This window comes from Arvicola amphibius, chromosome 8 (assembly GCF_903992535.2).
Source record: "Arvicola amphibius chromosome 8, mArvAmp1.2, whole genome shotgun sequence".
NCBI classification, from domain to species: Eukaryota; Metazoa; Chordata; class Mammalia; order Rodentia; family Cricetidae; genus Arvicola; species Arvicola amphibius.
In genome coordinates this window covers 73,899,902-73,927,074 of record NC_052054.1, presented here as the reverse complement: position 1 = coordinate 73,927,074, position 27,173 = coordinate 73,899,902, and the positions used below count along the sequence as shown (strand labels likewise).

At 43.4% G+C, this 27,173-nt stretch overlaps 1 protein-coding gene and 1 long non-coding RNA gene across 2 annotated transcripts; one reads left to right on the top strand and one right to left on the bottom strand.

Annotated features, from left to right (window-relative positions):
• LOC119820529 (cytochrome P450 2B1-like) lies at window positions 1-26,468 on the top strand. Its single transcript, XM_038338961.1, has 9 exons — window positions 1-231; window positions 7,439-7,601; window positions 7,736-7,885; window positions 9,795-9,955; window positions 10,679-10,855; window positions 11,296-11,437; window positions 14,769-14,956; window positions 15,114-15,255; window positions 24,628-26,468. The coding sequence occupies exons 1-9, from the start codon at window positions 61-63 to the stop codon at window positions 24,807-24,809; spliced, it is 1,476 nt and encodes a 491-aa protein (XP_038194889.1). The 5' UTR covers window positions 1-60; the 3' UTR covers window positions 24,810-26,468.
• Window positions 20,976-25,382, bottom strand: LOC119820532. The gene is made up of 2 exons (XR_005286513.1): window positions 24,593-25,382; window positions 20,976-24,140 (listed from the first exon to the last, which is right to left on the bottom strand). It is a non-coding gene; the product is annotated as an uncharacterized LOC119820532 (long non-coding RNA).
• Window positions 26,469-27,173: the final 705 nt, after the last annotated feature.

Below are 27,173 nucleotides of genomic sequence, written 5' to 3'. Positions count from 1 at the left end.
GTCCAGCATAAAAGTCCTGCTGGAGTGTGCAGGGAAGTGGACAGTGCTCAGACCAGGACCATGGAGCCTAGTGTCCTGCTCCTCCTTGCTCTCCTTGTGGGCTTCTTACTACTCATGGTCAGGGGCCAACCAAAGGCTCGTGGCCACCTTCCACCAGGACCCCATCCCCTGCCCCTCTTGGGGAACCTCCTGCAGATGGACAGAAGAGGCCTCCTCAACTCCTTTATTCAGGTAAGACATGCACACGGCCTCTGCCATATGGGATTAGCCCCATGTTTGCCCCTGAAGATCACTCATTTGTGGTGAAGAAGGAACTCCTTCCAGGCAGTAGGCTCAGGTGGGAAGGTCGCTGAATGAAAGGAGAGGTGCTGGTTGGTGGTGGATGGTGCTCAGGTTGACAGGTGTGTCCTCGCTGTTGGACAGTGTGAGACACTGTGCTTGGAGTATGAAAGGTGTTGTGGTGTCATGGCGTGCACCAAGGGCTTATAGTTTTCCTATTTGATGTTTCTTTGTTTCAAAAGAGAAAGAAAAGTGTCACAGGCATCCACAGATAAGAGATTAGTCTGCTATATTCAGGAACAAAGTGCATGAGAGGCAGGTCAGGAGGTGGGGTATGTAGGGAGTGCTTATCAGTTATAAACACAAGGACCATCCGAGGAGCCAACCCTGAAACCATCTCCACTAGTCTTCACCATTGAGATTTCATGTTCAATTACCACTTCTTTATTCATAATCACTTAGCACCTTTGGCTCCAGTTCCTGTTTAGAGAACTGATTTAGTGACAGCAATCCCAACTCCTGGTACCCCTTGGATTTTAATATATCACCCACCTGGACCAATGGTGTATTCATTTGATTTTTATTTTTTTGAGAGAAGATCACTCTTGTTTCTCAGGCTAATGATTCTTCTGTGTTAACATCTCACATGCAGGATTTAAAGATGTGTGGTACACCTGGCCACAAGTGTTTTAAAAATGTGCTCCTCATATATTGGAAAGGTCAAGTTAACATCATATTTATTTTTTATTCTTTTTGTTTGTTTGGTTGGTTGGTTTGCCTTGTTGTTGTTATTTTCCTTTTCTTTCTTCGTGTGTGTGTGTGTGTGTGTGTGTGTGTGTGTGTGTGTGTGTGTGTGTTTGAGACAGGGTTTCTCTGTGAAACAGTCCCGGCTGTTCTGTCACTCACTCTGTAGAGAGACTCAAACTCATCAAGATCCACCTACCTCTGCCTTTTGAGTGCTTGGATTAATTTTTATTCCTTGAAAGTCTAATTCGTTCATTTCTCATTTTCCTCTCCTCTTCTCTGTGTCTGAAGGCCCTTCCTACTTGGAGGTAATTATGGTTGCCTGAGTGAGTATGGATGTGGGGGCAATTCATTGGAAGGTGAGCAACTTATGAACAGCTACATCACTGAAGAAAGTGGCATTTCCCCCAACATATTTAACTGCCCAGAGATACACAGGGAGGGCTGGTGACATCTTGTCATGATAGCATGACATGTTGCATCTTTTCCCTGTAGGGACAAGTCATCATGTCCTGCTAACAAGGTTGCCAGGGGTTGGTAATATGCACTGGTCATGGAATTCCTACCCTCTACAGAGCTCCTTAAAGAACTGTTCAAATCCACGATCCAATGGATGTGTCAGTCTGGGAGCTGAGCTGACTTTCTAACTCTCAGGAGATAAGACTCTGTTTGTAGATGTAGAATAAACTCATAAAATTCAACTACGCAAGTTATCTGCTCACTTGGGTGATATTGGATACAAGCAAAACAATAAGATGTAGGTAGAAGCTGCTTGTTGGTTCCTGGCTACCCAGACCCAAAATAATCACACAGAAACTGTATTAATTGAATTACTGCTTGGCTCATTAGGTATAACTTCTTCTTATTGGCTAACTCTTCCATCTTAGTTTAACCCATTTCTAGTAATGTGTGTATCACCACAAAGCTGTGGCTTACTGGCTAAAGTTCATAGTGTCTATCTCCAGAGGCTCCTTGGCTTCTCCCTAACTCTGCCTCCTTCCTCCCAGCATTCAGTTTTAGTTTTCCCCGCCCAGATCTGTTCTATCTTACCATGGGCTTCAGACAGTTATTTTATTAACCAATGGTATTCACAGCATACAGAGTGGAATCCCACATCAAAAAAGAATTTTAAGATTGATTGAGAGTTCAAACAGACTTACATAAGAGGCAGGACTTGAAATGACAAAATTTTTCTAAAAGGATGACAGGTATGGAAAAGAAGACATTCCTGAGCATCAGCTGGTATTAGGGAAAGAGTAGAACCAGATGGGGTAGATCATGGTGTGTCAGGGAAGAAGCAGGCATTGAATCTTTAGGTTATGGGAATGAACTGGCTTGGTGTGAGCCAAAGATGGTAAGAACTGAAGTGATTCAACTAAGCAGGCAAGAGAAAATCTCCTCGTGTCTTTATCTCTTTTCTGTTTCTACAAAAAATTAGAGAGGTTAAATTCTTTATAAATTAAAGGCTTATCTACTCAAACTTGTGCAGTCTGACAGTCTAAGATCAAGCAGTCCATTCTTTCAGCCTCTACTGAGAACACTTCTTATGTGTCACAATGCAGGAAAACCTGTCACATGCAGAAGAGGCTAATCATGTAGAGTGGCCTTGTTTTGTAATAATCCATTCTCTGAGAATCCAGTTCTCTCTGTGAGACCAGCATTAACCTATTCTATGCATCTGCCCCAAAGACCCAGTGCTTCTCACTAGCTTCCAGCTCCCAAGGGCTCTGACACTTCTCAACACAACCATATTGGGAATTAAATCAACATCAGAGCATCAATGAAGGCATAGCACATGGAATAGGCAAGAGGAAAGAGCAGCTTGTCTAGACAGATGCCTTTGGATGTCAAGTGGTAGTGTTGTCCTGTGGTGAACCCCAGACACAACCAGCTTGGCTCTCTCAAGTGTGTCATGGAGGAGCCTGGAGCCTGACTCAAATACAGCTGTTAAAGGCTGTGTCAGCTCCATAAGGTCCAAACCCATGTGCAGCTGACAAGCCCTCTGGAATGTTTCTTGAAAAATTCTCTGGTGGCTCAAAAAGCTGAGACCTCTTCTAGGTATCTATGTTGATGTAAGATGGTTTTGTGGGCTTTAATCATGGTATGTCTGTTACAAAGACTGAGTCTTAATGACAACATTCTTTTGGCTAGTAGTAGAGACAGAAGGAGGAGCTGGACCATCAAAGCTACTAATAGAATGAGAAACTGCCAGCATTCTACAGTGTCACAATAACACTTTAATTTTTCTTTAATAAATAAACTCTATTATTGCTGCTTGGGGGACCAGTCTCCCAAAGCACAGGGCTCCAAATGAAACAATGGCATCGGCACGACCTAACATTTATCTACCCAAGGGAGTTAGGGAGAAAGACATTCACACTCTCTCAATGCTCTCCTTCTTTTTTCTCTATTCTTCTTGTCTTCTGTCTACTGTATACATTTTCTATGGCTTATTAACCAACAAAGTTTTCTCAGGCGTGTAGGAATCACAATGTGGTTACATTCTATATTTCAAACTGAATGATAATAAGAAATACAGGTAAAACTATTGTTTTCATCACCTTTACATGACTGAAACAAGTCCCACCCGGGTATCCCCACTTACATTCACATCTAAGTAACTTGTTGCAGTAACAGAACAGGAACAAGCAGAAAGTATTTTATCTCAGCCAACTCTTTTGTTTGCAAGCTACACATTGTGATTACAAAGAAAAATAGTAATCATTCTATTATTTATCTTGATGGATGATTTTATAAGAAATCTTAAAGGAATCACAAACCTAAACTTTTATATGTGAAAACCAGTTAGCTGTACTTTAAATCTTTAGGGTGCATATCCACCCATCCATAGTTTCTTATATCAGGACATATAGGGCAAGAATGAGTATAAGGAGTTAACCATCACCTTTGATAACCAACCAACCCTAGCCAGGAAAGTGTGTCAGCCAACAACAGTTGGGCTGCCTTATATTTTTTAACATAACCTAGTGAATCTGCAACTCAGCTCTGTGTTCTTTTGAACATTATATTGTTTTCTGGGGCTTTTCATATTAAAGCTGTTATCAAAACATATGATTTAAACTGAAAATAGTTTTAGAGTTTTGTTTTGGCTAATGTGTAACACGAAACTTGTGACTGTGTCTTTTAGCATCAAAATTGAAGAAATTTGAGCCAGCCTGGCTCCTGGGACACAATTCTTTCTCTTAATCATTAGCTTGAGCTATGATCTATACAGCTACGTAAGTGAAACTCATAGGTATTGTGGATGTCACATCATGGGTGTGTGGGTTCACGTGGGTCTGTGAAATGAAGACTCAGAGGCACCTTAGGAACGAATTTAGCCTTTCTTGGCTGCAGGGCAGGTCAGTCTCTCTAGAGAACCTTCAAGACTGATCCATCATCAATATTCAACATTCAGGACTAACCCTTCAGGACTCATCCTTCAGGAACGACTGTTCCCTTTGCCCAGGGCTTCTTTATTGTTCTCCAATTTGCACCTAGCAAGTACATGTCTATATTCTCAAAACATCCTGACTGGGCCTCTAAAGAGATGTTGCAAAAGAAATTACCTGATTCAGGAGAAACCACAGTTTTCTGGGTTTCCTTCTAACCATGTTTTTCATAGGCTTTGTACCCATGGAAAACTCTCAGACAGAGGGCAACAAGAGTTTTTTAAAAAGGTTAATTGCTAATAAAAGATGAATAACGCTAGGGGCTAGCACTCTGGAGCTGGACCAGGTGTGGGGTGTGGCCCAGCAGGAATGCTGCCACACATAGGCCCTAGCTCTGTCACATTTCCTTATATTTACTTTTCTTCCTCACAACTGTGTATAAGTTACCATTGTTATATCAATTAGACAGTAGAGTCATCTCTCTGACAACTCACAGATAGGAACTGCCCAGAAGAATGGAAGATTTTTCATGATATAAACACACAACTTCACAAACAGTGGGGATCTCCCCACAGTCATTCACACAGTGCCAGATAACAGAGAAAGACAAGCAACAAGCATGAAAAGGCACAGCAGAAACAAAACATGCCCATGAGTCTGTGATCTCAGGGTCTTGCCTGTCCAACTTGACCCATGAGAGAGTTTCTTCCTTCTGAGCTGATACCATGAGCTTCAATTGCCACCTGTCCTCTGACATGGCCACCAGCACTCTATGTTATGATGCTATTATATTGGGCGAGCATTTTTTTTTCAGCCTCATCTTAAAAATAAATCAGTCCTCTGCTTCCCCATTTCTCCCTTGTTCCTCTTTGACACCAGCTCCATGTTGCTCCCTGACCCTGTTGCCCTTTAGGTCCTAGCACCCATAAACAGGATTTGATGTAGCACCATGACAGATGGGATCAATTCAGGTACAGAGGTACTATCATGGTAGAGAGTCTGATCTTATTTTCAGCAGCATGGGTACAGCGAGGAGCTTAGGGAACGTGTGGGGTATTAAGTAAGGATTGTTTCAGTGAATGCTGTGACTTGGGTTGTGGTGAAACTGTTCTATGGATGTGAGAGCAGAAGTAGGGGACCAGGAGGGGGCTTGCACAGGGCAGTGCACAGCATTTTAAAGTAACCTTAACAAAATCTTTTAAACCACTCTTATTTATGACCATGTCTGTCTGTATGTGTGAGTATATTTCTAATTGGGTGCACAAACCTGTTCATGGAGGCAGAGGCAAGAGGAGGGTGCCAGGTGTCCTCCTCTGTCAATCTGTCCATTTCCTCCCATCAGGCTCCCTCCCTGGAACTGGATCTGGAAGTCAGCAAGCCCAGGGAATCCTTCTGTCTTCACATTCTAACTCTTTACTCAGGAGTCATAGGCATGTATGAATACCTCAGCTTGTGATATTGGTGATGAGATCCAACCCCTGGTCATCACAACGGTGCAGCAAGTACTCTTATCTGATGAGCCCCAATTACGATGTTAACTAATGATCTGTATCATCTATCTGTGCATCAGCTACTTATCTGCCAATCTATCTATGTATCTATCTAATATCTGTATATCCATGTATTATCTATCAATCTATCTATCTTCATTATCATCATCATCATCACATTCGTGTTTGTGTGAGTGTGTTTGTGAATGGTCCTTATGCATATCTGATATCTGAAGAAACCAAAGAAGTCATCAAATCCCACAAAGCTGGCATTACAGGCAGTTTTTAGCTATCTGACATGGGAGGTGGGAGAAAACTCAGGGCCTCTGCAATAACAGCAGTGCTCTTAGCCACTGAGCCACCTCTCCTGCTCCAACTATTAAGTTTTGAGTTACGATGTTGTTGGTCTGAGTCACCTCTCAAGAAACCCACCTCCATGAATTTTAAAAATGAATACTTTCTTACCACTGATGTTGAACATCAAGACTGGTCCCTGTAGTCTCTACTTCCCACTATCCCAACACACCATCAACTGCACCTCTGTTTGAACATCATTTAGATGCAGCAGATGGGAACAAAACTTGCTTTTGTGTAGCACTAAGTTGGCAAGTTTCACTTACACCGTTAATCTGGTCTGAGGTTTGTTAGTTTATTGTTGCATAAGATTCACTGCTGTGACCCCATCTAAAAATATAAATACATCAACATCAAACATGTGCAGAGCTTTTTCTTAGCATTGTCCCCTAAACAACACTGGGCACTGACCATTTTCATAGCCTTTCATTTCTATTAGCTGACGTGCAAACTAGAGAGAGGAAAGGTTACAAGAGGACGAGGGAGGGTTGTTTGCAAACATCGCACCATGTTCCTCAGGGGCTCTCAGCACTGAAGAGTTGTCATGTTCCTGGGATCAGTTCCCTGGAGATGCCCAGATGGTTGTATTGCCAGGCATTTTCCCAACTGTCCAGACTGCAGTCATGACTCACATTCAGGACCACTTAGTAGTACTTCCTATCACTTTCCTTCCCATGTAACCCAGTGGGTGGGTCAGGGCCGTTCTCTATGAATGTTGTCAGAAGGCATTGGACAGGCTGAAGCTGGACCATAGGAAGCATGGTTCAGCTGGCCAGACTGAAGGGTATGGGCATAGAACTAATGCACATCTGCATCCATATCTGTATCTGTTATTTTTGAGATAGGGTCATGTGTAGGCGAGACTGGCTTCAACAGGATGTGCAGACAAGGATGACTACTGATTCTCTGGTCTCTGCTTCTCTTGTTCCAGAATTATAAACAAGTGTTGTCCTGTCTCCCTACTCAACAGTGCTGGTGTACTGATTAGGAAATCCAACCAATCAGTGCAGGCCCTTTCTGTCTGGTGAATTAACCCTTCTTCACCTCTTAGGTCCTCAGGAGAGAAAGGGTGGCCGGGGGAGGGGTTCCTATTTACCAGTCTGTGTCTAGGAGTTTTCACAGTGTAACAACAACGTTTGCACTGACTAACCATAACCCTGGTGCCCTTGTGCTTGGCAGCTTCGAGAAAAATATGGAGACGTGTTCACAGTGCACCTGGGACCGAGGCCCGTGGTCATGCTGTGCGGGACAGAGGCCATAAGGGAGGCTCTGGTGGACCAAGCTGAGGCTTTCTCTGGCCGGGGGACAGTTGCTGTGTTTGACCCAACTGTCCAAGGATATGGTGAGATATGGGACAGGACGGAGAGGAGGATGTGGTCCAGGAAGTTGTGTAGAGGTGGAGCCAAAGATGTGGGGAAGGACTCAGGGTCTTTGAACTTCCCTTGTAACCCATCAATGCTTCCCCTCCATTCCTAGGTGTGATCTTTTCTAATGGGGAACGCTGGAAGACCCTTCGGCGATTCTCTCTGGCCACCATGAAAGATTTTGGGATGGGCAAGGGAAGTATAGATGAGCGGATTCAGGGGGAGGCCCAATATCTGGTGGAGGAGCTGAGGAAATCCCAGGGTGAGTCCCAGAGAATGGGCAGAAGGGAAGATGGTGACACAGGGACCTGACCTGAGTATAGAGCCTAAGAAAGAGAAAGAGACCCACAAGGGTAGAGAAATAGACAGATAGACAGACAGACATGCACACACACACACACACACACACACGCACACACACACATGCACATACAGAGAGGGAGAGATACACAGAGACAAAGTGAGTTTGGGGATGAGATACAGAGAGAGGTGGAAAGAGAGAATCACAATGGCAGGAGAGAAACGTGAGGTATTTTGTTTCCAAAATAACTCAGAAGCATATACTGCCTTTGGTGGTCACTTCTCTTCGGAAAATCAATCTGTGTGTTAATTTTCTTTGTCAGTTGGGTAGGACTGGTGGACACGCAACCTCTCAGAACTCAGAAGGTGAGGGAAGATGGCCGTGAGCTCAAGGCCAGCCCTGTCTACAGTGTGAGGTCCTGCCTTTGATGTGGCTGTGGCTGAGTTGTGGAGAGTTTACAGCGCCATATACAGTGGGCATGGTCTGCCTGTTTGTAATCCCAGCACTCCAGAGATGGAGGCAGGAGGATGAGATTTCCAAGGTCCTCTTCTGTTGCACATAGAGTTCAAGGCCACTTTGCCTTAACCTTTGTCATTGCTCCCCCCTCTGCCCATGGTCTTATCAAAGACAAACACAGGTGTTAGCTCAATGAAAGGGAAGTGAGCAGGAGGGCCTGCAGATGTGGTCTAAAGCCAAGGGAATTGTATTTCTTCCATGTGATTGTCCTGGTGGAACAGCAGTGAATCACAGATGGCTCACTGGAGTTTGGCTTTGTAGAACTCAGAGGACCCCTCTGAGCACTTTAGGCTTCCTTATACCAGGTCACCATTGGTACCCGCGACCATTGCTTTGCACATCCATTGTCTTTACACTGGGTATTGTGCTGTCTCTTATTGACCCGCCCTTTATGGGATATCTGAGGGGTTCATTGTTGAGGTAGGATGGGGTGGAGGTAAGGATAAGTTGCAGAGGCTGAGAAAATGATGGGAGAAAGTCAGTGGCGGAGGGACCCAGAGGAAGTCAGTGACGGAGGGACCCAGAGGAAGGCAGTGGCGGAGGGACCCAGAGGAAGAGAAGTGAGCTCCAAGGCTGAGAGTGAAGCTGTTGAGCCCCAAGGAAGGATCAACACAGGATCAGAGACCACAGACGAGCCAGCCCTGGGTGAGATACAACAGGGCCCCAATAATTTTGAACTGACAGTAGCCCTCCAACAACCAGGGTCCAAGACTGAACCTGCCACACCAAGGCAGCAGGCAGCAGGAGCTGATGGCTTCTTGAACAACACAGAGCTCAGAAGTGACAGGGAGGATGGAAGAAGTCAGAGAAGGGATGTAGGAAATCAGAGAAGGGATGGAGGAGGTCAGAGAAGGGATGGAGTAAGTCAGAGAAGGAATGGAGGGAGACTTGCAGATGGGCATGACATGTGCAGGGTTTGTAAATTCACACAGCCATCCCTGAACCCTTCTGTGCACCATTTCTGCCAGTGGGGGTTAGCGATCAGTTCAGCGTCAGTTATTATCCTGAGAGGAGGTGCAAGTGCAGACTGGCTGCACTCACTCTACGTCTTGTTCCTAGATTCCTAATTCCAGTCATAATTAGCTGAGTTGCTTTGTGAAGGTGTCTCCCCTTCTGTGTATATGAATAGCATCCCATATTCTGTACAGTACTGAGGGGAGATAAATAAAAGCATGCATGCATCTCTGAGTGAAGGGTCCAAACTCAGACGGGCATCATATGTGCAAATGTGGTAGCAACTGTAACTGTTTGTTGAGTAGTGAGTGGTAGGGACAGCTTTACAGAGATAGAACTGAAGTCAAATATTTCCCTAGTTCTATATCCCTGTCTCCTGTCCTGCATCCTCACCCTCCAGGAGCTCCTCTGGACCCCACCTTCCTCTTCCAGTGCATCACAGCCAACATCATCTGCTCCATTGTCTTTGGAGAGCGCTTTGACTACAAAGACCGCCAATTCCTGCACCTGCTGGATGTGATCTATCAGACCTTCTCACTCATTAGCTCATTGTCCAGCCAGGTCAGTAGGTGGGAAGAGAGGAGCATCCAAGGTAGAGGAAAGAAGAGGCTGCTCTGTGGGTGAAGAAGGCAGTGTCTTAGGGATGGAAGAAAGGCAGAGACAACATTGAGAAGCAAGGAAACTTGGGCTCCTGGAGGGATGGAGGGAGAAACAGAGGGAGAGAGGAATGTTAATCAGGGTGGAGAGATCTGAATGCAGAAATACTGAGTCATCCCAACATAAGAAAATGATGACATGGGGTGCAGCTGTATCTTAGAGGACAGAGGAGATTGTATTTTATGCATAAGCCCTTGAGTTCATCTCCAGGACTTGGTGGTGTACAATACATAAAATATCAGCATTTTGGTGGTGGAGGTTGGGGCATTAGAAATTTGGGATGATCCTTGGCTACATGTTGAATTTAAAGCCTGTTTGGCATTAATGTGTTAAAAATACAATACCCCACAATTCAAAACAAATTAAGACAAAACAAGGGGGGATTGGGAGAGAGATCAGAGGAAGGGGGAAATACAGAGAATGTAAAATGAAGGTTAGAGACTGATTTGAAGATACAGTTAAAGGCATTTGAATGTATGGTTATGTATGTATGAGAGAAGTGTGTGTGTGTTTGTGTGTGTGTGTGTGTGTGTGTGTTCTTTTGTGACGTCTGTGTACCTAGGAGCACTGCCCACTTCCTGAGACCTGCTTGTTCTGGGTGACCTCCTCAGCCCTTCTTTCTTACAGGTGTTTGAGCTCTTCTCTGGCTTCCTGAAGTACTTTCCTGGTACCCACAGACAAATCTACAAAAATCTGCAGGAAATCCTCGACTACATTGGCCACAGCGTGGAGAAGCACCGGGCAACCTTGGACCCCAACAATCCAAGAGACTTCATTGATACCTATCTTATACGTATGGAGAAGGTAAGTCTTGTGTGAATGAGAGGGGATGGCTGAGAGTAAAGGCTGAGGATGTGAGCAGAGGAAAAGGGGGCAGAGGATGGGGAGGAGAGACAGGAAATGGAGTGGAGGACATGCAGAAGTGTCTGGAAAATGATGAAAATAAAAAGGAGGAGAAAATGTGATGGGGAGAAAGAAAGGTGGGGAAGAAACACAGAGTGAGGGACAAAAGGCAGGAAAGACCTCAGAGAAAGAAAGAACCTGGGAGAAAAACCATGCTAAACTACCAGAGAGCACAGTAGAGAAAGAAGACAGAGCAGAGACCAAGTGACATTGCCGAGAACTGAGAAATGCCATGTGGTCCAGATAGTGAGACAGAAGGACAGTTCCCAGGATGTGTGTGCCTCTCCCTGCAAGGCTCCAGTCAGCCCTGACCCTCCCTTCTCTCTCCCATCTGGAACCAGGAGAAGTCCAACCAACACACGGAATTCCATCACCAGAACCTCATGATCTCCGTGCTGTCTCTCTTCCTTGCTGGCACCGAGACCAGCAGCACCACACTCCGCTTTGGCTTCCTGCTCCTACTCAAATACCCCCATGTTGCAGGTGAGCCACCGGTGGCCAGTTGGGGAATCTTCTAGCTCCCCCTTTTCTGTAGAGGATTATGAGGATGAGAGAGACGTGGGCTTCTTACATCTGGAGCTCTGAAGGCTTTGGTCTACATCTAACCTAAGGCACTGCTGTGGGTGGTGTGTGAATGAACACTCAGCTGGTCTATTTCCATTGTTTTCTGCTATAACTTGAAGGTTGATCCTTCCATCCATCCATCCATCTACCCATCTTTCTTTCCTCCTTCTTTCCTTCTATCTTTACATCCATCCACTCTTCTTTCTGTCCATACTCCTCTTCATCTTTTTACCCATTCTATTCATTTACCCATTCACTATCTACCCATCCATACATTCGTTTTTCCATCTACTCACCCACTTATGTAATCTTCTGCCCATCTTCTCTCTATCCATACCTTATTAATCCTTGGTTCTTTCATCTCTGCTTCTCCTAAGGGCATATATTTCATTCATTTATTTGGATTAATCACTTTGTAATTTTTATTCTTTTTAAATTTAATTTAATTTTTAAATAAAACAAACTACCTTTTTCATTTAGCATACCAATCTCAGTTCCCTCTCCCTCACCTCCTCCCATCCCTTCTACCTATCCCTTCTCCACCCCTCCATCCATTCCTCAGAGAGGGTAAGGCACATTGCTTTGGAGAAGGTCCAAAGCCCTCCCTACTATATCTAGGTTGAGCAAGGTATCCATTCAAAGAGAATAGTTTCCCTAAAAGCCAATACAAACAGTATGGATAACTCCTGGTGTCACTGCCAGTGACCCCTCTGTTTGCCCCAGCCATACAACTTTCACCCACATTCAGAAGGACTAGTTTGATCCTATGCTGGTCCCTTTCTTGTTCGACTTGAGTTGGTGAGCTTCCATTAACCCAGGTAAAAAGCTTCAGTGGGTGTTCCTATCATGGTCTTGACCTCTTTGCTCATATTCTCACTCCTCCCAATCTTCAACTGAATTTTGGGAGCTCAGCCCAGTGATCTGCTGTGGGTCTCTGCCTCTGTTTCCATCAGTTGCTGGATGAAGGTTCTATGGTGACATTTAAGATATTTATCAATCTGACTATAGGGCAAGTCCAATTTGGGCACCCTCTCCTCTATTGCTTAGGATCTTAGCTGGGGTCATCTTTGTGGATTCATAGGAATTTCTCTAGTGCCAAGTTTCTTGCTATCTCCATAATAGCTCCCTCACACAAAATATCTCTTTCCTTGCTCTCATCTCTGTCCTTCCTCCATCTTGATATGATCTTACAACAGTCAGAATGGCTAAGATAAAAAATACTAATGATAGCTTATGCTGGAGAGGATGTAGAGTAAGGGGAACACTCATCCATTGCTTGTGGGAATGCAAACTTAGACAACCACTCTGGAAATCAGTATGGCAGTTTCTCAGAAAGTTGGGAATCAACATACCCCAGGACTCAGCAATACCATTCTTGGACATATACCCAACAGATGCCCAATCATACTACAAGGACATTATTTCAAACTATGTTCATAGCAGCATTGTTTGTAATAGCCAGAAACTGGAAACAACCTAGGTGCCCCTCAATCAAAGAATGAATAAAGAAAATGTGGCACATTTACACATTGGAGTACTACTCAGTGGGAAAAAAAAACAATGACATCTTGAAATTTGCATGCAAATGGATGAAACTAGAAAAAAACATCCTGAGTGAGGTAACCTGGACCCAGAAAAATGAACATAGTGTATACTCACTCATGAGTGGATACTAGCTGTAAAGCAAAGGATAATAAGTCCAGGTCCCTAGGGAAGCTAAGTAACAAGGTGAACCCTAAGAAAAATATGCATAAATCCACCTGGAAAGGGGAAATAGACAAGTACGCATGACAAAATTGGGAGCATGAGGATGGGGAGAGAAAGGAGGCTGGAAGGGGAATAGTTGGAGAGAAGGGGAGGGGAAGGAGAACTAGAGAAAATGGCTATATCACGTCTGCGTGAGTGGGCTGTTTATCGTTTATTCATTGGTTCATTCATATACAAATCTGCTCATTCCTTAATCCTTCCCACTGGCCTTTGAATTCACCCTTCATGTGCCAATCCATTCCTCCATGTATGCATTTAATAATCCATTCATTTATCTGTGATTTCTTTATCTTTCAATACACCTACTCATTTATTCCTATATTTGCTCATTTATTCATTCACATATTCCTTTGCTAAGCATAACATCACTTCATTATTGGTTAGTTATGTTCATTGATTTATTTGTGTGGGCACCATTTATTGACTCATGGATTGATTATTACAGTGAGTGAGAAGTGGAATATGGGCATCCAGTGTTGCTTTGCTCATTTCACTCACCCAGCAATCTTTCCTTTAGTAACCGACTCATCCATTGCTTGACTGACTTACACACTCACATTCTAAGAATCTGAAATCGATGTGATGTTGTTGTGAGTTTGTCTGCTGCGGCCCATGTGTGGAGGTGGGAGGACAACTTTGTGCAGTTAGGTCTCTCCTGCACATTCACACGGGTTCTGATGTCAAAGCCAGGCTGTCAGGATGGGAATCAATGCATCTGCTGACTGGGCCCTTTCATCGGCCATCATATTCACCAATGTGTTCATATTCCATGTTCAGTTAAACACAGATTAATTTACGTTTCTTTTATTCCTGAGTATATAGCCTTATATTGTTGGGCTGTACTTTTTATTTTTTTACTAATGTTCATTGTTGTTTTGTCTGCATATATGTCTGTGTGAGGGTGTTGGATCCCCTGGACCCAGAGTCACAGACAGTGTGAGCTGCCATGATGGTGCTGGAAATTGAGCCCGGATCCTCTTCAAGAGCAGCCAGTGCTCTTAACCACTAAGACATCTCTCCAGAACCATGGATTTTTAAATATAAATTGCATGCAAGAGATCTGTCTGTCTGTCTCTCTTTCTCTCTGTATGTTTGTGTGTGTGCGCGCGTGTGTGTATCTGTGTGTCTATGTGTTATGCAGAAACACAAGTTATAACATTACATTACAATTGAGGAAAATTCTTACCATCTTCCCCTCCAGCCCTCACCCAGACTGATAGATGAAAATAGCCCTTTGCTGTGGGTTTTCCTTTTCTCTCTTTTATGAGCAAGGTTGGAGCTTTGGAGAGCGTCTCTAACATAGCTCTAAGCATGGCTGGAGAGAAGCGCAGGTGTGCGTGTCCTAGAGTGCAGTGTGTCTTTCTCAGAAGAGTCTCCTGGCTCTGCACTATTCTTGAGCTATTGACTCACAGAAAACAAGGTCACTGTGCATTGCCTCCGTGAAGAAGGAGGGCATTGTCTGTTGTTTCCCTTTTCTCTGCAGAGAAAGTCCAAAAGGAGATCGATGAGGTGATCGGCTCACACCGCCCACCAACCCTTGAGGACCGCACCAAAATGCCTTACACTGAGGCTGTCATTCGTGAGATCCAGAGATTTGCAGATATTGTCCCCACTGGAGTGCCGCACAAAGTCACCAAAGACACTTTGTTCCGAGGGTACCTGCTCCCCAAGGTGAGACCAGCTGCAATTCCACATCTCTATGCCATGGTCATCCCCACTCTCCCAATCACCACCCTAGGCCTATTTGTGGTTTCCCAGTATTCCCAGGACTGCCTGCATATGGGAGCCAGGGTATGCTAATATCATTGCCTCTCACAATGTCTCCTAGAACACTGAAGTGTACCCCATCCTGAGTGCAGCTCTCCATGACCCACGGTACTTTGAACAACCAGATGCCTTCAATCCTGACCACTTCCTGGATGCCAATGGTGCTCTGAAGAAAACCGAAGCCTTTATGCCCTTCTCTATAGGTGAGAGGGACCTGTGTTTCCTTTTCCCTACACAAGAGGGCAGGCTCACCCTCCAGGATACAGTAAGGACTAGTTCCGGGCTTACTCAATCTATTCCAGCCAGTAAACCATTTGTCCTGGCTACTGTCCCTTGACCTAAAGTTGCATCCTACTCAAGAGGATTTTGGAGAGGCATTTAAAAACCTCTAAACCTAAACAAATTCATTTTCTTTTACTTTATTATGAGAGAAAACCTTTTTAAACAAGTAAAAACACTTGTCTTTAATCATGATTAAATGACTGACAGAGAAGGAGAAAGGATGTTCACAGAGAACACAATGGGCTAAGTGCACAACCAGGGTCCTCCCGCCGCTCCCAGCAATAAACAGCAGATTAATTAATAGAGAGGAATGGAGCACAGATATTCCCAGGTCAGGACATTCAGGATGTCTTTAAAGTCAATGTAGTAATGCCCACGTAAAGTCCTCAAAAGAGCAGAAGACAGTTCCTCCACATTGTTTTCCAGTTGCATCAAATCCATCAATTCTGTCCTTTCCTATTAGACATTTTTTATTAATTTTCCCCTTTTATTAAAAATAAATTCTTTCCCATTTAATATATGGTGATTACAGTTTCCCCTTGTTTTCCTCCTCCCAGTCCCTTTCCACCTTCCCTCCCCCCAGGATCCATCCCCTTTCTGTCTCTCATTAGAAAAGAACAGGCTTCTAAGCAATGACAACCAAACATAATGGAATTAAATACAAGATAAAACAAGAAACATCACTCCAGTGTTATACAGTGCAAACCAATAGAAGGAGCAGAGCCCAAGAGAAGGCACTAGAACCAGAGACCACTCATCCGCACACTTGGGAACCCATGGGAACACTAAACTGAGAGCTCTAGGATGTGCACAGAGGACCTGGTGCAGCCCCGAGCAGGCCCTGTGCCTGCTGCCTCAGTCTGAGTTCATACGAGCTGTGCTCAGTTGGTTCAGAGCCTCGTTCTCTTGGTGTCCTGCATCCCCTCTGACTCTTACCCTCTGTCTGCCTTCTCCTCCTCTGGGTGCTCTGAGCTCTGAGGGGAGGGTTTTGACAAAGACATTCCATTTAGAGCTCTGTGTTCCAAGGTTTCTCTCTGTGTGATACATCTGGCTGTGTCTCTCTGAATTTGTTTTTATCTGCTGCAGGGGGAAGCTTCTCTGGCGATGGCTGAATAAGGAGGGCTCTGATCTATGAGAGTAGCAGAATATCTTCAGGGGTCATTTTGTTGTTACTTTTATTTTTCTTTTTGAGCGGTAGCATTTTTTTAATCCTAGCCCCTGGTTCCTGGTCACTCAAGCAGTGCCTCATATTTAAACCATACATTGGATAATTACTCCCACAACGCACTGCATTGTGCCACTGTTGAGCCCTACTATATTGTACAGGCAGGATAGTATGGTTCATCAAAGGTTTTTGTGACTGGGTTGGTATATACATTTCTCATTTGGTAGCCTGAAGAATACTTCCTATATCAAAGATGCTAGATCACGGGGGAGAAGGTCTTATATAGGCACCAGCTAGATGTCTCCAGTCCAGTGAGTTGTGTGGGAATGGTCTTCAGCAATGAGGCCTTGCTGTCAGTTTGTGGGGTCACCTACTGTCTTGGAAACAGCCTTGGATTGTTTGGGGTGTTCCATGGGATCCCTTTGGCCAGAAACTCAATTGAATGTAACCCAGTCCTGTTACTAGAAGCTTCATTTAGTGACCAGATCTGACCATGTGGGACTATGTCTCCCTCATTATTTGGAGATGTCATGAGGCTTACCTTCCTGTAGGCAGTTTAGGAAGTTTCTACTGTACTAAGTTTCCACACCAGCACTCAATGCCCCTCAATTCTAGCTGTCTCTGCCCACACTCTACCCCTCAAGCCCATCTCTCCTCCCACCTGAACGTCCCATTCCTGTCCCTTCTGATGCCCCTAGTCCACCCATAAACTCTATTCTATTTTCCCCTCCCAGTGAGATTCATATTCCCCTCCTAATACTTTTGTGTGTATCTAACCTTTCTGGGTCTATGGATTGTAGCTTGGTTGTCATTTATTTCATGACTAATATCTACATATAAGTGAAGACATGCCATGTTTATCTTTTTGGGGTCTGGGATACCACACTTGGGAATCTTTTCTAGTTTTATCCCTTTGCCTGAAAATTTCATGATGCTATTTTTTAATATTTATTTATTATGTTTATAATATTCTGTCTACATATGTGCCTACAGGCCAGAAAAGAGCACCAGATCTCATTACAGATGGTTGTGAGCCACCATGTGGTTGCTGGGAATTGAACTCAGGACCTTTGGAAGAGCAGACAATGCTCTTAACCACTGAGCCATCTCTCCAGCCCCCATGATGCTATTTTTTAAACATCTGAATAATACTCCTCTGTCTAAATGTAACACATTTTATTCATCCTTTTGTTAAGAAACATGTAGGTTTTTTTCCAATTCTGGCTTCTATGAATAGAGCAGCAATGATCATGGATGAACAAGTGTCTATTTGGTAGGATTAAGTGTCTTTGGGTATATGCTCAAGAGTGGTATAGCTGGATCTTGAGGTAGATCTATTTCTAACTTTGTAGGGAACTGCCACAGTGATTTCCATAGTGGCTGTATAAGTTTGCACTCCACCCGCAATGGAGGAGTGTTCTCTCCACGTCCTCTCCAGCATGTGCTGTCACTTGTGTTATTGATCCTAGCCATTCTGAAGGTGTAAGATGGAAACCCCAAGTCATTATGATCTACATTTCCCAGATGACTAAAGCTGCTGAACATTTCTTTAACTGTTTCTCAGCCATATGAGTTTTTTCTATTGAGAATTCTCTGTTGAGATCTGTGTGCCATTTTTACATCGAATTATCTCTTTTTTATGTCTAATTTCCTGAGTTCATTATATAGTTTGGATATTAGTCCTGTATTTGATGTGGAGTTGGCAATATTCTTTCCCATTCTATAGGCTGCCACTTTTTATCCAACTGATGGTGACCTTTGCCTTGCGAAAGCTTTTTAGTTTCATGAGTTCCCAGTTTTAGTTATTGATCTTAGTGTCTGTGCTATTCTTGTTCTGTTCAGGAAGTCATCATGAGTGTCAACAACTTCAAATCTATTCCCCACTTTCTCTTCTATTGTACTCAGTGTGTCTGGTTTATGTTAAGGTCTTTGATCCATCTGAAGTTGAGTGTGTGCAGTGTGGTGAGTATGGACCTATTTGCATTCTCCTACACACAGTCATCCATTAGGACCAGCACCATTTGTTGAGGATGCTGTCTTTTTTTCCCAGTGTGAATTTCTGGCTTCTTTTGGAGGACGTTGTTTTTCCTATGCTAACCCTACTGATTCATCAGCACAGGAGATCTTCCCATCTTCTCATGTCTTCTCCAATTCTTTCTCAAAGACTTGAAGTTTTTATTGCACAAGCCTTTCACTGGCTCGGTTAGAGTTACCCCAGGATATTTATATTATGTGAAGCTATTGTCGAAGGTGTGGTTTCCCTGGGTTCTTTCTCAGTCTGTCATTTGTCTGTAGCAGGGCTACTGGCCTTTGTGAGTTAACTTTGTACCTATCTATTTTGTTGAAATTGTTTATCAGCTGTAGTAATCCCCCAGTAGAAATTTTTGGGTCTCTCTCTCTCTCCTCTCTCTCTCTCTCTCTCTCTCTCTCTCTCTCTCTCTCTCTCTCTCTCTCTCTCCTCTCTCTCTCTCTCTCTCTCTCACACACACACACACGCACGTGTGTGTGTATGTATGTATATATATATAACATATATATATATATACAATCATATCATCTGCAAATAGGGGTACTTTGACTTCTTCCTTTCCAATGTATTTGCCCTAGATCTCCTTCAGTTGTCTTATTGTTCTAGCTAAGACTTCAAGTATTCTATTGAATAGATGTGGAGATTTTAGACAACATTGCCTTGTTCTGAATTTTATTGCAATTGCTTTGAGTTCCTCTCTATTTAATTTTATGTTGGTTATAGTTTACCAAAAACTGCCTTTGGTAAGTGTAGGTATGTCCATTGTATAACCATTCTCTCCAGCACTTTTATCATGAAGGGGCATTGGTTATTGTCAAAGTCTTTTCTGCATCTAATGAGATGACCATGTGGTTTTTCTTTCAGTTTGTTTATATGTATCAATGTTTCATATATTGAACCATCCTGGATCTCTGGAATGAAACCTATTTGATCATGGTGGATGATCTTTTTGATCTTTTGGATTTGGTTTGCAAGAATTTTATAGAGTATTTTTGCCTCTAAAGGCAAATTGGTCTGTGATTCTCTTTCTTTGTGGTTTGTCTGTCAGGGTAACTGTGGCCTCATAAAATGAAATGGACAATAGTACTTCTGTTTCTATTTTGTGAAATAATTTGAGGAGTATTTGCATAAACTCCTCTTTGAAATTTTGATAGAATTTGGTGTTGAAACTATCTGTCTGTAGGCTTTCTTTCTTTTTTCCAGGGATGGGGGCGATATTGGGAGACTTTCAGTGACTACTTCTCTTTCTCTGGGATTATAGGTCTGTTTAAATTCCTTATTTGATCTTGACTTAACTTTGTTAAGTAGTGCCAATCAAGAAAATTATCCATTTCTTTTAGATTTTCCAATTTGGTGGAATACAAGTTTTTTAAGTATGTCCTTTAAATTCTCTGATTTCCTCAGTGTCTCTTATGTATCAACTTTTGCTTCTGATTTTGTTGATTTGGTCAGTCTCTTTCCACCTTTTAATTTGGATAAGGGTTTGTCAACCTTATTGATTTTTTTTCTAAGAATCAATTCATCTTTCCTTTTTTTGTTTGTATTGCTCTCTTTGCTTTTATTTTATTGAATTCAACCCTGAGTTTGATTATTTCTTGCCATCTGCTCCTTTTGGGTGTGACTTCTTTTCTTTTCTTTTCTTTTTTTTAGAGTAGTTGTTCTCACCCTTCCTAAAATGCGGCCCTTTACAACATCAGTTAGCTCCAGCATTTCTCTGTTTAGTTTTTTTCTGAATGACCTGTCTATTGATGAGTGTGGAATGCTGATGTCTCCCACTGTCAGGGTGTGAGGGTTAATGTGTGATTTAAGCTGGAGTAATGTTTCTTTTATAGACTTTAGTGTCCTTGTGTTTGGGGCATAGATGTTAAGAATTGAAATGTGCTCTTGGTGGAATTTTCCTCTGATGAGTATGTAGTGTGCTTCCCTGTGTCTTCTGATTAGATTTAAATCTAATTTGTTAGATATTAAAATGGCCACACCAATACAGTTCTTAGAGCCATTTCATTGGAACATCTTGTTTTAACCCATTTACCCTGAGGTAATGTCTGCCCTTGATGTTAACACAATTTTCTTGGATGCAGCCAATGGGTAAATCCACTTTTTCATCCATTCTGCTAGTGTTATTTTTTAATTTTGGAACTTGAGACCATTGATGTTGAGAGATATCGATCAATGACCTATTATTGCTGATTCCTGTTATTTCGTTGTTGCTATTGTTGTTGTTGATACTGGTGGTGGTGACGCAGGGTGTGTGTCTTTTCCTACTTTGATTTTGCTGGTTTGGATTATTTTATTCCCTGTGCTTTCCTGTATCCAGGTAATATTTTCACATTGGAGCTTTTCTTTGAGCATCTTATTTAGGGCTAAATTTTTGATAAATATTGCTTAAGTTTGATTTCATCATCAAATATCTTATTTTATCTATGGTGATTGAAAGGTTTGCTTGATATTGTTGTCAAGGCTGATATCTATGGGGTTTTTTTTTTTTTTTAGTCTGCAGTACATCTGTCTGGGCCCTTTTAGCTTTTAGAGTCTCCATTGAGAAGTCAGGTGTAATTCTAATAGGTTTGCCTTTACATGTTGCTTGGTCTTTTTGTATTGAAACTTTTAATAATCTTTCCCTGTTCTGTGCATTTATATGTTAATGGGCCTTTCTTTTCTGATACAACTACTTGGTGTTCTATAAGATTCTTATACCTTTGTAGACAAAATTACTGAGCTCTAATGGAGACACATTGTCCTGGCTGTTACTGGTTGTGTTTTTATGCTGGCATCCAAGAATCTGGTTTGGGGGTGATTATAGGTCTAGGTGCTGATCTCTGGGTTTGTCTTTGTTGGGTGGGTGTTTGGTTTCTAGGTTTCTGGGTTTTAGGTGAGCATGATGGCTGTGTGTTTCCTCATAGGAAGCTTTCTGTGGACCTGTTTCCCTGTCCTGCCCTGCTGGTGTGTCCCAGGGAATGCCTGCTGGTGTTGGAGCCTGGGATAATGGGATGAGCTGGGGGAATGAAGATTGGAGGAGAAGATTTTTGTGATTAATTGCATATGGTGTCAGGGAGGAAAGGGGGAACACAGCAGGCATTCTGCTGCAGAGCTGGAGCTGAGACTGGGGCAGTGGGGGTGGATCTGGAGAATCAGAAGGAGAGATGTGGATTCTCTGTCAGCCTACCTGCTTCCCTGGTCAGAGTGGCCTTTGGTTAGTAAGGGGTGCCTGCTGGGAAGATCAGGGAAATCCACAGAGATGGGGAGTGTGGGTAGAGAAGACTGCAGCAAGGTTTCTGTTGCAGAGGTGGGGTTAGGACTGGGGTTTGGGTCTTGGGGAACAGAGGGAGAGGTGAAGATCTGCAGTCAGCCTACCTGGACCCAGGGCAGGAGTGGCCTGTGGGTTAGCAGAGAGAGTGAATTGTTTTTCTTAGGGAACAACAAGAAGAGCAAATGACATCATCTATGAACTGCCATGAGCTTGTAAGGTCTTGGGGCTAGGGAGGGATTTATCTGTGAGCACTGGGGAGATGAGGCATGTCATGGCACACTTGTCTCTTTGTCTTAAATATTGCTTGGCTTGTTAAACTCTAAGAGAGATCAAAATTACTAGCATTTATTTTTTCCAACAGCCCATTCATGATGGGCAAACTCCTGAACTAGAGGAAGGTCAGAGTTACAACACCCATCAGTGTCTGTAGACCAGAGGGCTCCAGGCATGGACACACAGCTTGATGGGTGCCAGCTCTGCTTTTGCCTTACTTAGCCATGCTGAGGTAGTTGGCAGCCTGGAGCAGGTCAACTGCTGTGATTGACTGAGATTTGTTCTTCACTGCAAGTTTATAATCCCTCTAGTGAGTAGTTCAATTGCCTGTAGTGTTTATTTAGCTTGTCACATAAGAAGATGCTATGTAGGTTAATTCAGTTGAATGGACTCTATGGGATGTAAACATGGAAACTTTGTGTTCTGGTTTCTTATGTTTTGGAGAGTGAGGGGTTCGAGAAACAATTCCTTAGTCTTTAGTTGCCCCTCACCAACCTCATGCAAGGAATGGAGCCCAGGGCTGTGTATGTTACTATGGTAAGCAAGTTCTTTTCCAAAGAGCACACATCTCCAGACCCCTTGTGCATTCTAGAGATGCTCTCCTGCTGAGCATGCCTGTCCTCATCCCCTCGTGGAGGGATTTAAGACAAGTGTTCTCCTACTGAGCCATGTCTCCTCTAGGAAATGTCTAGTCCAGTGTCTCTGGTCTCACCCTGCTCCTGAATTGTTCATATGACTGTCCCAAGAGTAGAAAGGCAGGGATGTGAAGAAAAGGGACTAAGACAAATCAACAATAGAGAGGTAAGAATATCGAGACAGATTCCAATAAAGAGAGGCGCTCGGAGACACAAGGAATCTACAGTAGGAGGAGATATTTGATAGGAATCAGAGCATTGACATGAGAGAGGAGAAGACGAGTGAAGAACCAGAGGTGAAGAAGTAAGTCAAGAAGAGAGGAAGGGGAGAGAGAAGGGGAGGGGAGAAAGGCACAACTAGAAAGAGACCAAGAAGCAGGAGGGAAGACACAGAAGGAAGATGTGACAAGGTGTCCTTGGACAGAAAAATGGGAGGGGCTGAGATGCTATCTAGGGAGTTTAGAAAGACACAAGTGGACAGAATAGCTCAAAAGACAAATAGTAGTGACAGGTACAGACACAGGTTCTGGTAAGTTGCAATTGGCAAAAAGAAAAAAGTAAAGAGAGAGAGATAGACAAAATGTATTAGAGCCAAAGAGACATAAATTGTGTCCTAAATACCCAGCGCCAGGTATGGGGGCTTTGTGTTTACAGTAAATAAGATGTTAAAAGCAGCTCTGGAATAACCTGGGTCTCAAAACCAGTTCTAGGAGAACCATCTCAGAGACTTCTCCATGAATTTCTAAGCTTGTGCCACCTAAATTCTGAAAAGGTGGGGTCTAAGTGGGTAGGGTGCTTTCCCTACATACTCCTACACAGGCATGATGTCCCAAGAATTGGAGGACACAGTGGTTGCTGGAAAATCCCTCCTCCACCTGAAGGCCTGAGGCAGCCAACTGCAGATTAAGAATCACTGAGGTACAGGGCAGGTGGTGAAGCCTTTGCCTGGGCTTTCAGGCTCCCTTGCTCTGTGCTGCTCCATGCTGGAGGAAACAAACAAACAAACAAGGGCTCCTTATACCTCTGAGAATTTGCTGGGTGCCATAGATACCTTATCATGTGCTCCTGCTCATTCTCAATTACATAAAAAAATGTATTCAGGAGCTAGTTTAAGTTGATCAATCTCAAGCTGAAGAAGCAAAGGGGACTGAGAAAGAGAAAGAGAGAAATAGGACAGAGTGAGAGAGGGAGGAAAGGAAGAGAGAGAGAGAAAGGGAGAGAGAGAAACAGAGAGGACTGGGGATGAGAGACAGGGGGCAGAGGCAGGGGACAGACCGAGAGCTCTTGGTATGTATTCCATCATCTTCATGCTGTAATCTTCCACGTGCACTTGCAGGCATGTACCCCCATGACTGGCTCTTCTAGGGCCCTTAATGCCATTCAGTTGTTGGTCTAAGAGTCTCTGTAAACAGCACCTTCACCTTTAGGGCAGCCAATGAGATTGGGACCAATCTCTGCACATGAGAAAGGAGGGAACATTAAAGATGTTATATTATACATGTTTACACGTACACATTTGTTCCTACTCTATTGTGTTCTTACAATTCTGAAACAAAGGATTCTGATAATAAACAAAACCTACAAATTTGTCAGAAATTACCAGGAGACATCGACCAACAATTTGGCTTTCATTTTATGATTGAGTTATTGCATATATGTTGGCATGCATATACATGTGCACTATGAAGGGTGTATATATGTTTATGACAGAGGACAGACTGTGGGAATTTGTTCTCTCCTTGCAACATGTGTGTCCAGGGAGTGAACTCATGTCCTCAGGATTAATGGCAGGCTGCCTTCCATTCTGATTTGAATTGCAGGTTAGGGGTCAAACTCTTTCTTCTCCATTGCAATGGGAGAGTTGTCTGGGTTTAGGGAAGGGACAGTCTGAAGTTTGTATACTCACCCGGGGCTCACATGGCTCATTCTCTGTGCCCACAGGAAAGCGCATTTGTCTTGGCGAAGGCATTGCCCGCAACGAATTGTTCCTTTTCTTCACGACCATCCTCCAGAACTTCTCTGTGTCCAGTCCCGTGGCTCCTAAGGACATTGACCTCAGGCCCAAGGAGAGTGGCTTGACCAACGTAGCTCCAACATACCAGATCCAGTTCTTGGCCCGCTGACTGGGCTGAGGTGGCCATGTGTCCCCACTCCTGTTGAGAATGGCCCCATCTTTCTTTCTCTGTGGGACCTGCTGCAAACCAGGCCATAGGTCACTGCTCACATCCTTCAACCTTATTGCAGCTTCTGCAAAGCTCTGAGGTGTGTTCTTCTGCCCTGAAAAAAGGTACTGGGGGAATCAATCACTGTCTTTCTTGATGTGTAAACCAAGAGACTTCAGAAGGTCACATCTCATGCTGAGTCAGTTCCTATTGCACCCAGCAACCACAGTTTTCATGTAGAGACTTCTGGCGCTCCATCATCTAATCTAATGAATGCTGGCCATGTCAGAGGGTCAGCAGGTAAAATTGAAGTCCACGGTGTCATTTCCCCTGGAGGAAAACTTTCTAATATGTTAATCTTGTTTAATGCAAGACTATGAGAACACAGACTCTGCAATATCTTTTGATTCCACTTTGCCTTCACATATTTGCTGCTACAATCTTTCCCGGGTATCTGGGTTGGTGTGAGTAGATGTGGGGAGACCCCACTACCTGTAGCATAGTGTGTTTCTCTCATGAAAACAACCTGTTTAACTGGGCATTTAACTCTGTGAATTGTCAAGATGATTCCTCCCTAGCTGTGCTGTCTAATTGAAACAATGTCAGCTTATTAAGATTTTTGAGAAATACAAATGAATACAAGGAAATAATACACAGACTGGGCCTATGAGATCCCCCTATGGGGTTGCTGCAGATCACAACTCAAGTTAAGAAAAACAATGAGCCAGTTGTCTCAAATTCCTTAAATCTTAATACTGAGAAATCTATCACAGGCTTTGGTGTGCATTATTAGTTGAAACAAAGCTTCAGAATAACTTTAGATTAGACCAGATGCCTTGCTAAGGGTCTTTTAAAGATAAACTACCCCAGAAAATCAATCTAATATTCACATAGGTGAGGTTCTGATTCATTTAGGATAGAGTCAAAAATACAAAACAGCCCAATTATTGCTGACTGTCAGATGATTACATCATTGCACCCACTCCTGACATCCTATTGCTGATATGGGTGTGCACCATGAAGACTCAAGTTCAGCTGACTGACTGTTTCTTATGTATAAAAGTGTTGGGTCCTGGGACTGCACAAATACCAGAGAGTAGAACACCAAAGTCTAGAAACAGAAGCAACTTTCTTCAGTGGCACCATTTGGGAAGGAAATTCTGACTAGTCAGGAATAGAGAGAGTAATTTAACTCTGTAGCCCTCCCAAAGGGAACTACGGGTTTCTTTTTGTGATCCGAGGTCAGACACAGGGTAGAAAGTACATTTTGAGATTTAAAGCATCATAGTGCCACAGTATCCTGGTAGCGTGAACTGGAGCTGAAGCTAAGTATTTATGAAATGTTGACTTAGCCTGAACTAGGGGATTTATGACACTCCAGGCACCTCTGCCACCCAAAGAGATTCTGGATTTTACAACTTCTGATTACAGGTGTTATTTCAAAATGTTTAAACAGTTGTGAGTTAGTCTGAATTGTCTTTCCCCTGCCTCAGAGAAATAAAATTAAAGCCCTTTGTGACTCCTGCATTCCCTGAAAATGTTGGTTGGGGTGTATAAGTGGTGCAGAGGGAGAGAATTAGAGAGAACAACATGAGAAGAGAATAAAAAAGCAAATCATCAGGAGAGTGTGTGAGTTTCTTTTTTCCCTAACCCTCAGGCAGAAAAATCTTAGCTGTGGACATCACTTCGAACCCTGTGTTGTCTGGAGTCTGGTCCTCCAGGCTGCAATAAATGGGCTCTGCATAGGATCTGAATTCTGTGTCTGTGGACACACTAGCCTAATGTGTGTGGTTCATGTAAGCAGAAGCACATAACTGTGATCTTTGGTGTCTGTCTTTTACTTCACGCAGTATATTCTAGGTTCATGTGCTTTGCAGACAGGGTCACATCATCCAAGGGCTTTTATCATGATTTTGTCAGCAAAAACACAACACCTTCTTTCATGTGTTCTTGCAGCAGAAGATGTGCTTCAGATCAGATTTAGGGTGGGTCTTCCTGCTTCAAATAATTTAATAGAAAATCCCTCACAGGATGCCAGCAGCCTGAGTTTTAGTTGATACCTGATACAGTCAAGTTAGCCCTCAAGAGCAGCCATGACAGTGCCCAGTCCCCTGACCTCCTGGCTGGTCTTACATATGACCTCTTGATTATCTGTTAACTAAGATTTTCTCAGAAGGGCGGGCTCCTGCTGCAAACTTCATCACATTTATGACAGGCTTATGAAGGGACAACCTTTTGCCTTGTTCCCTGCTCTACTGTGAAACCCTGAAGAACAGGTGGCTGATTTCAGGTGCTTAACACAGTGGAACAGTAACCAGGAAGTAA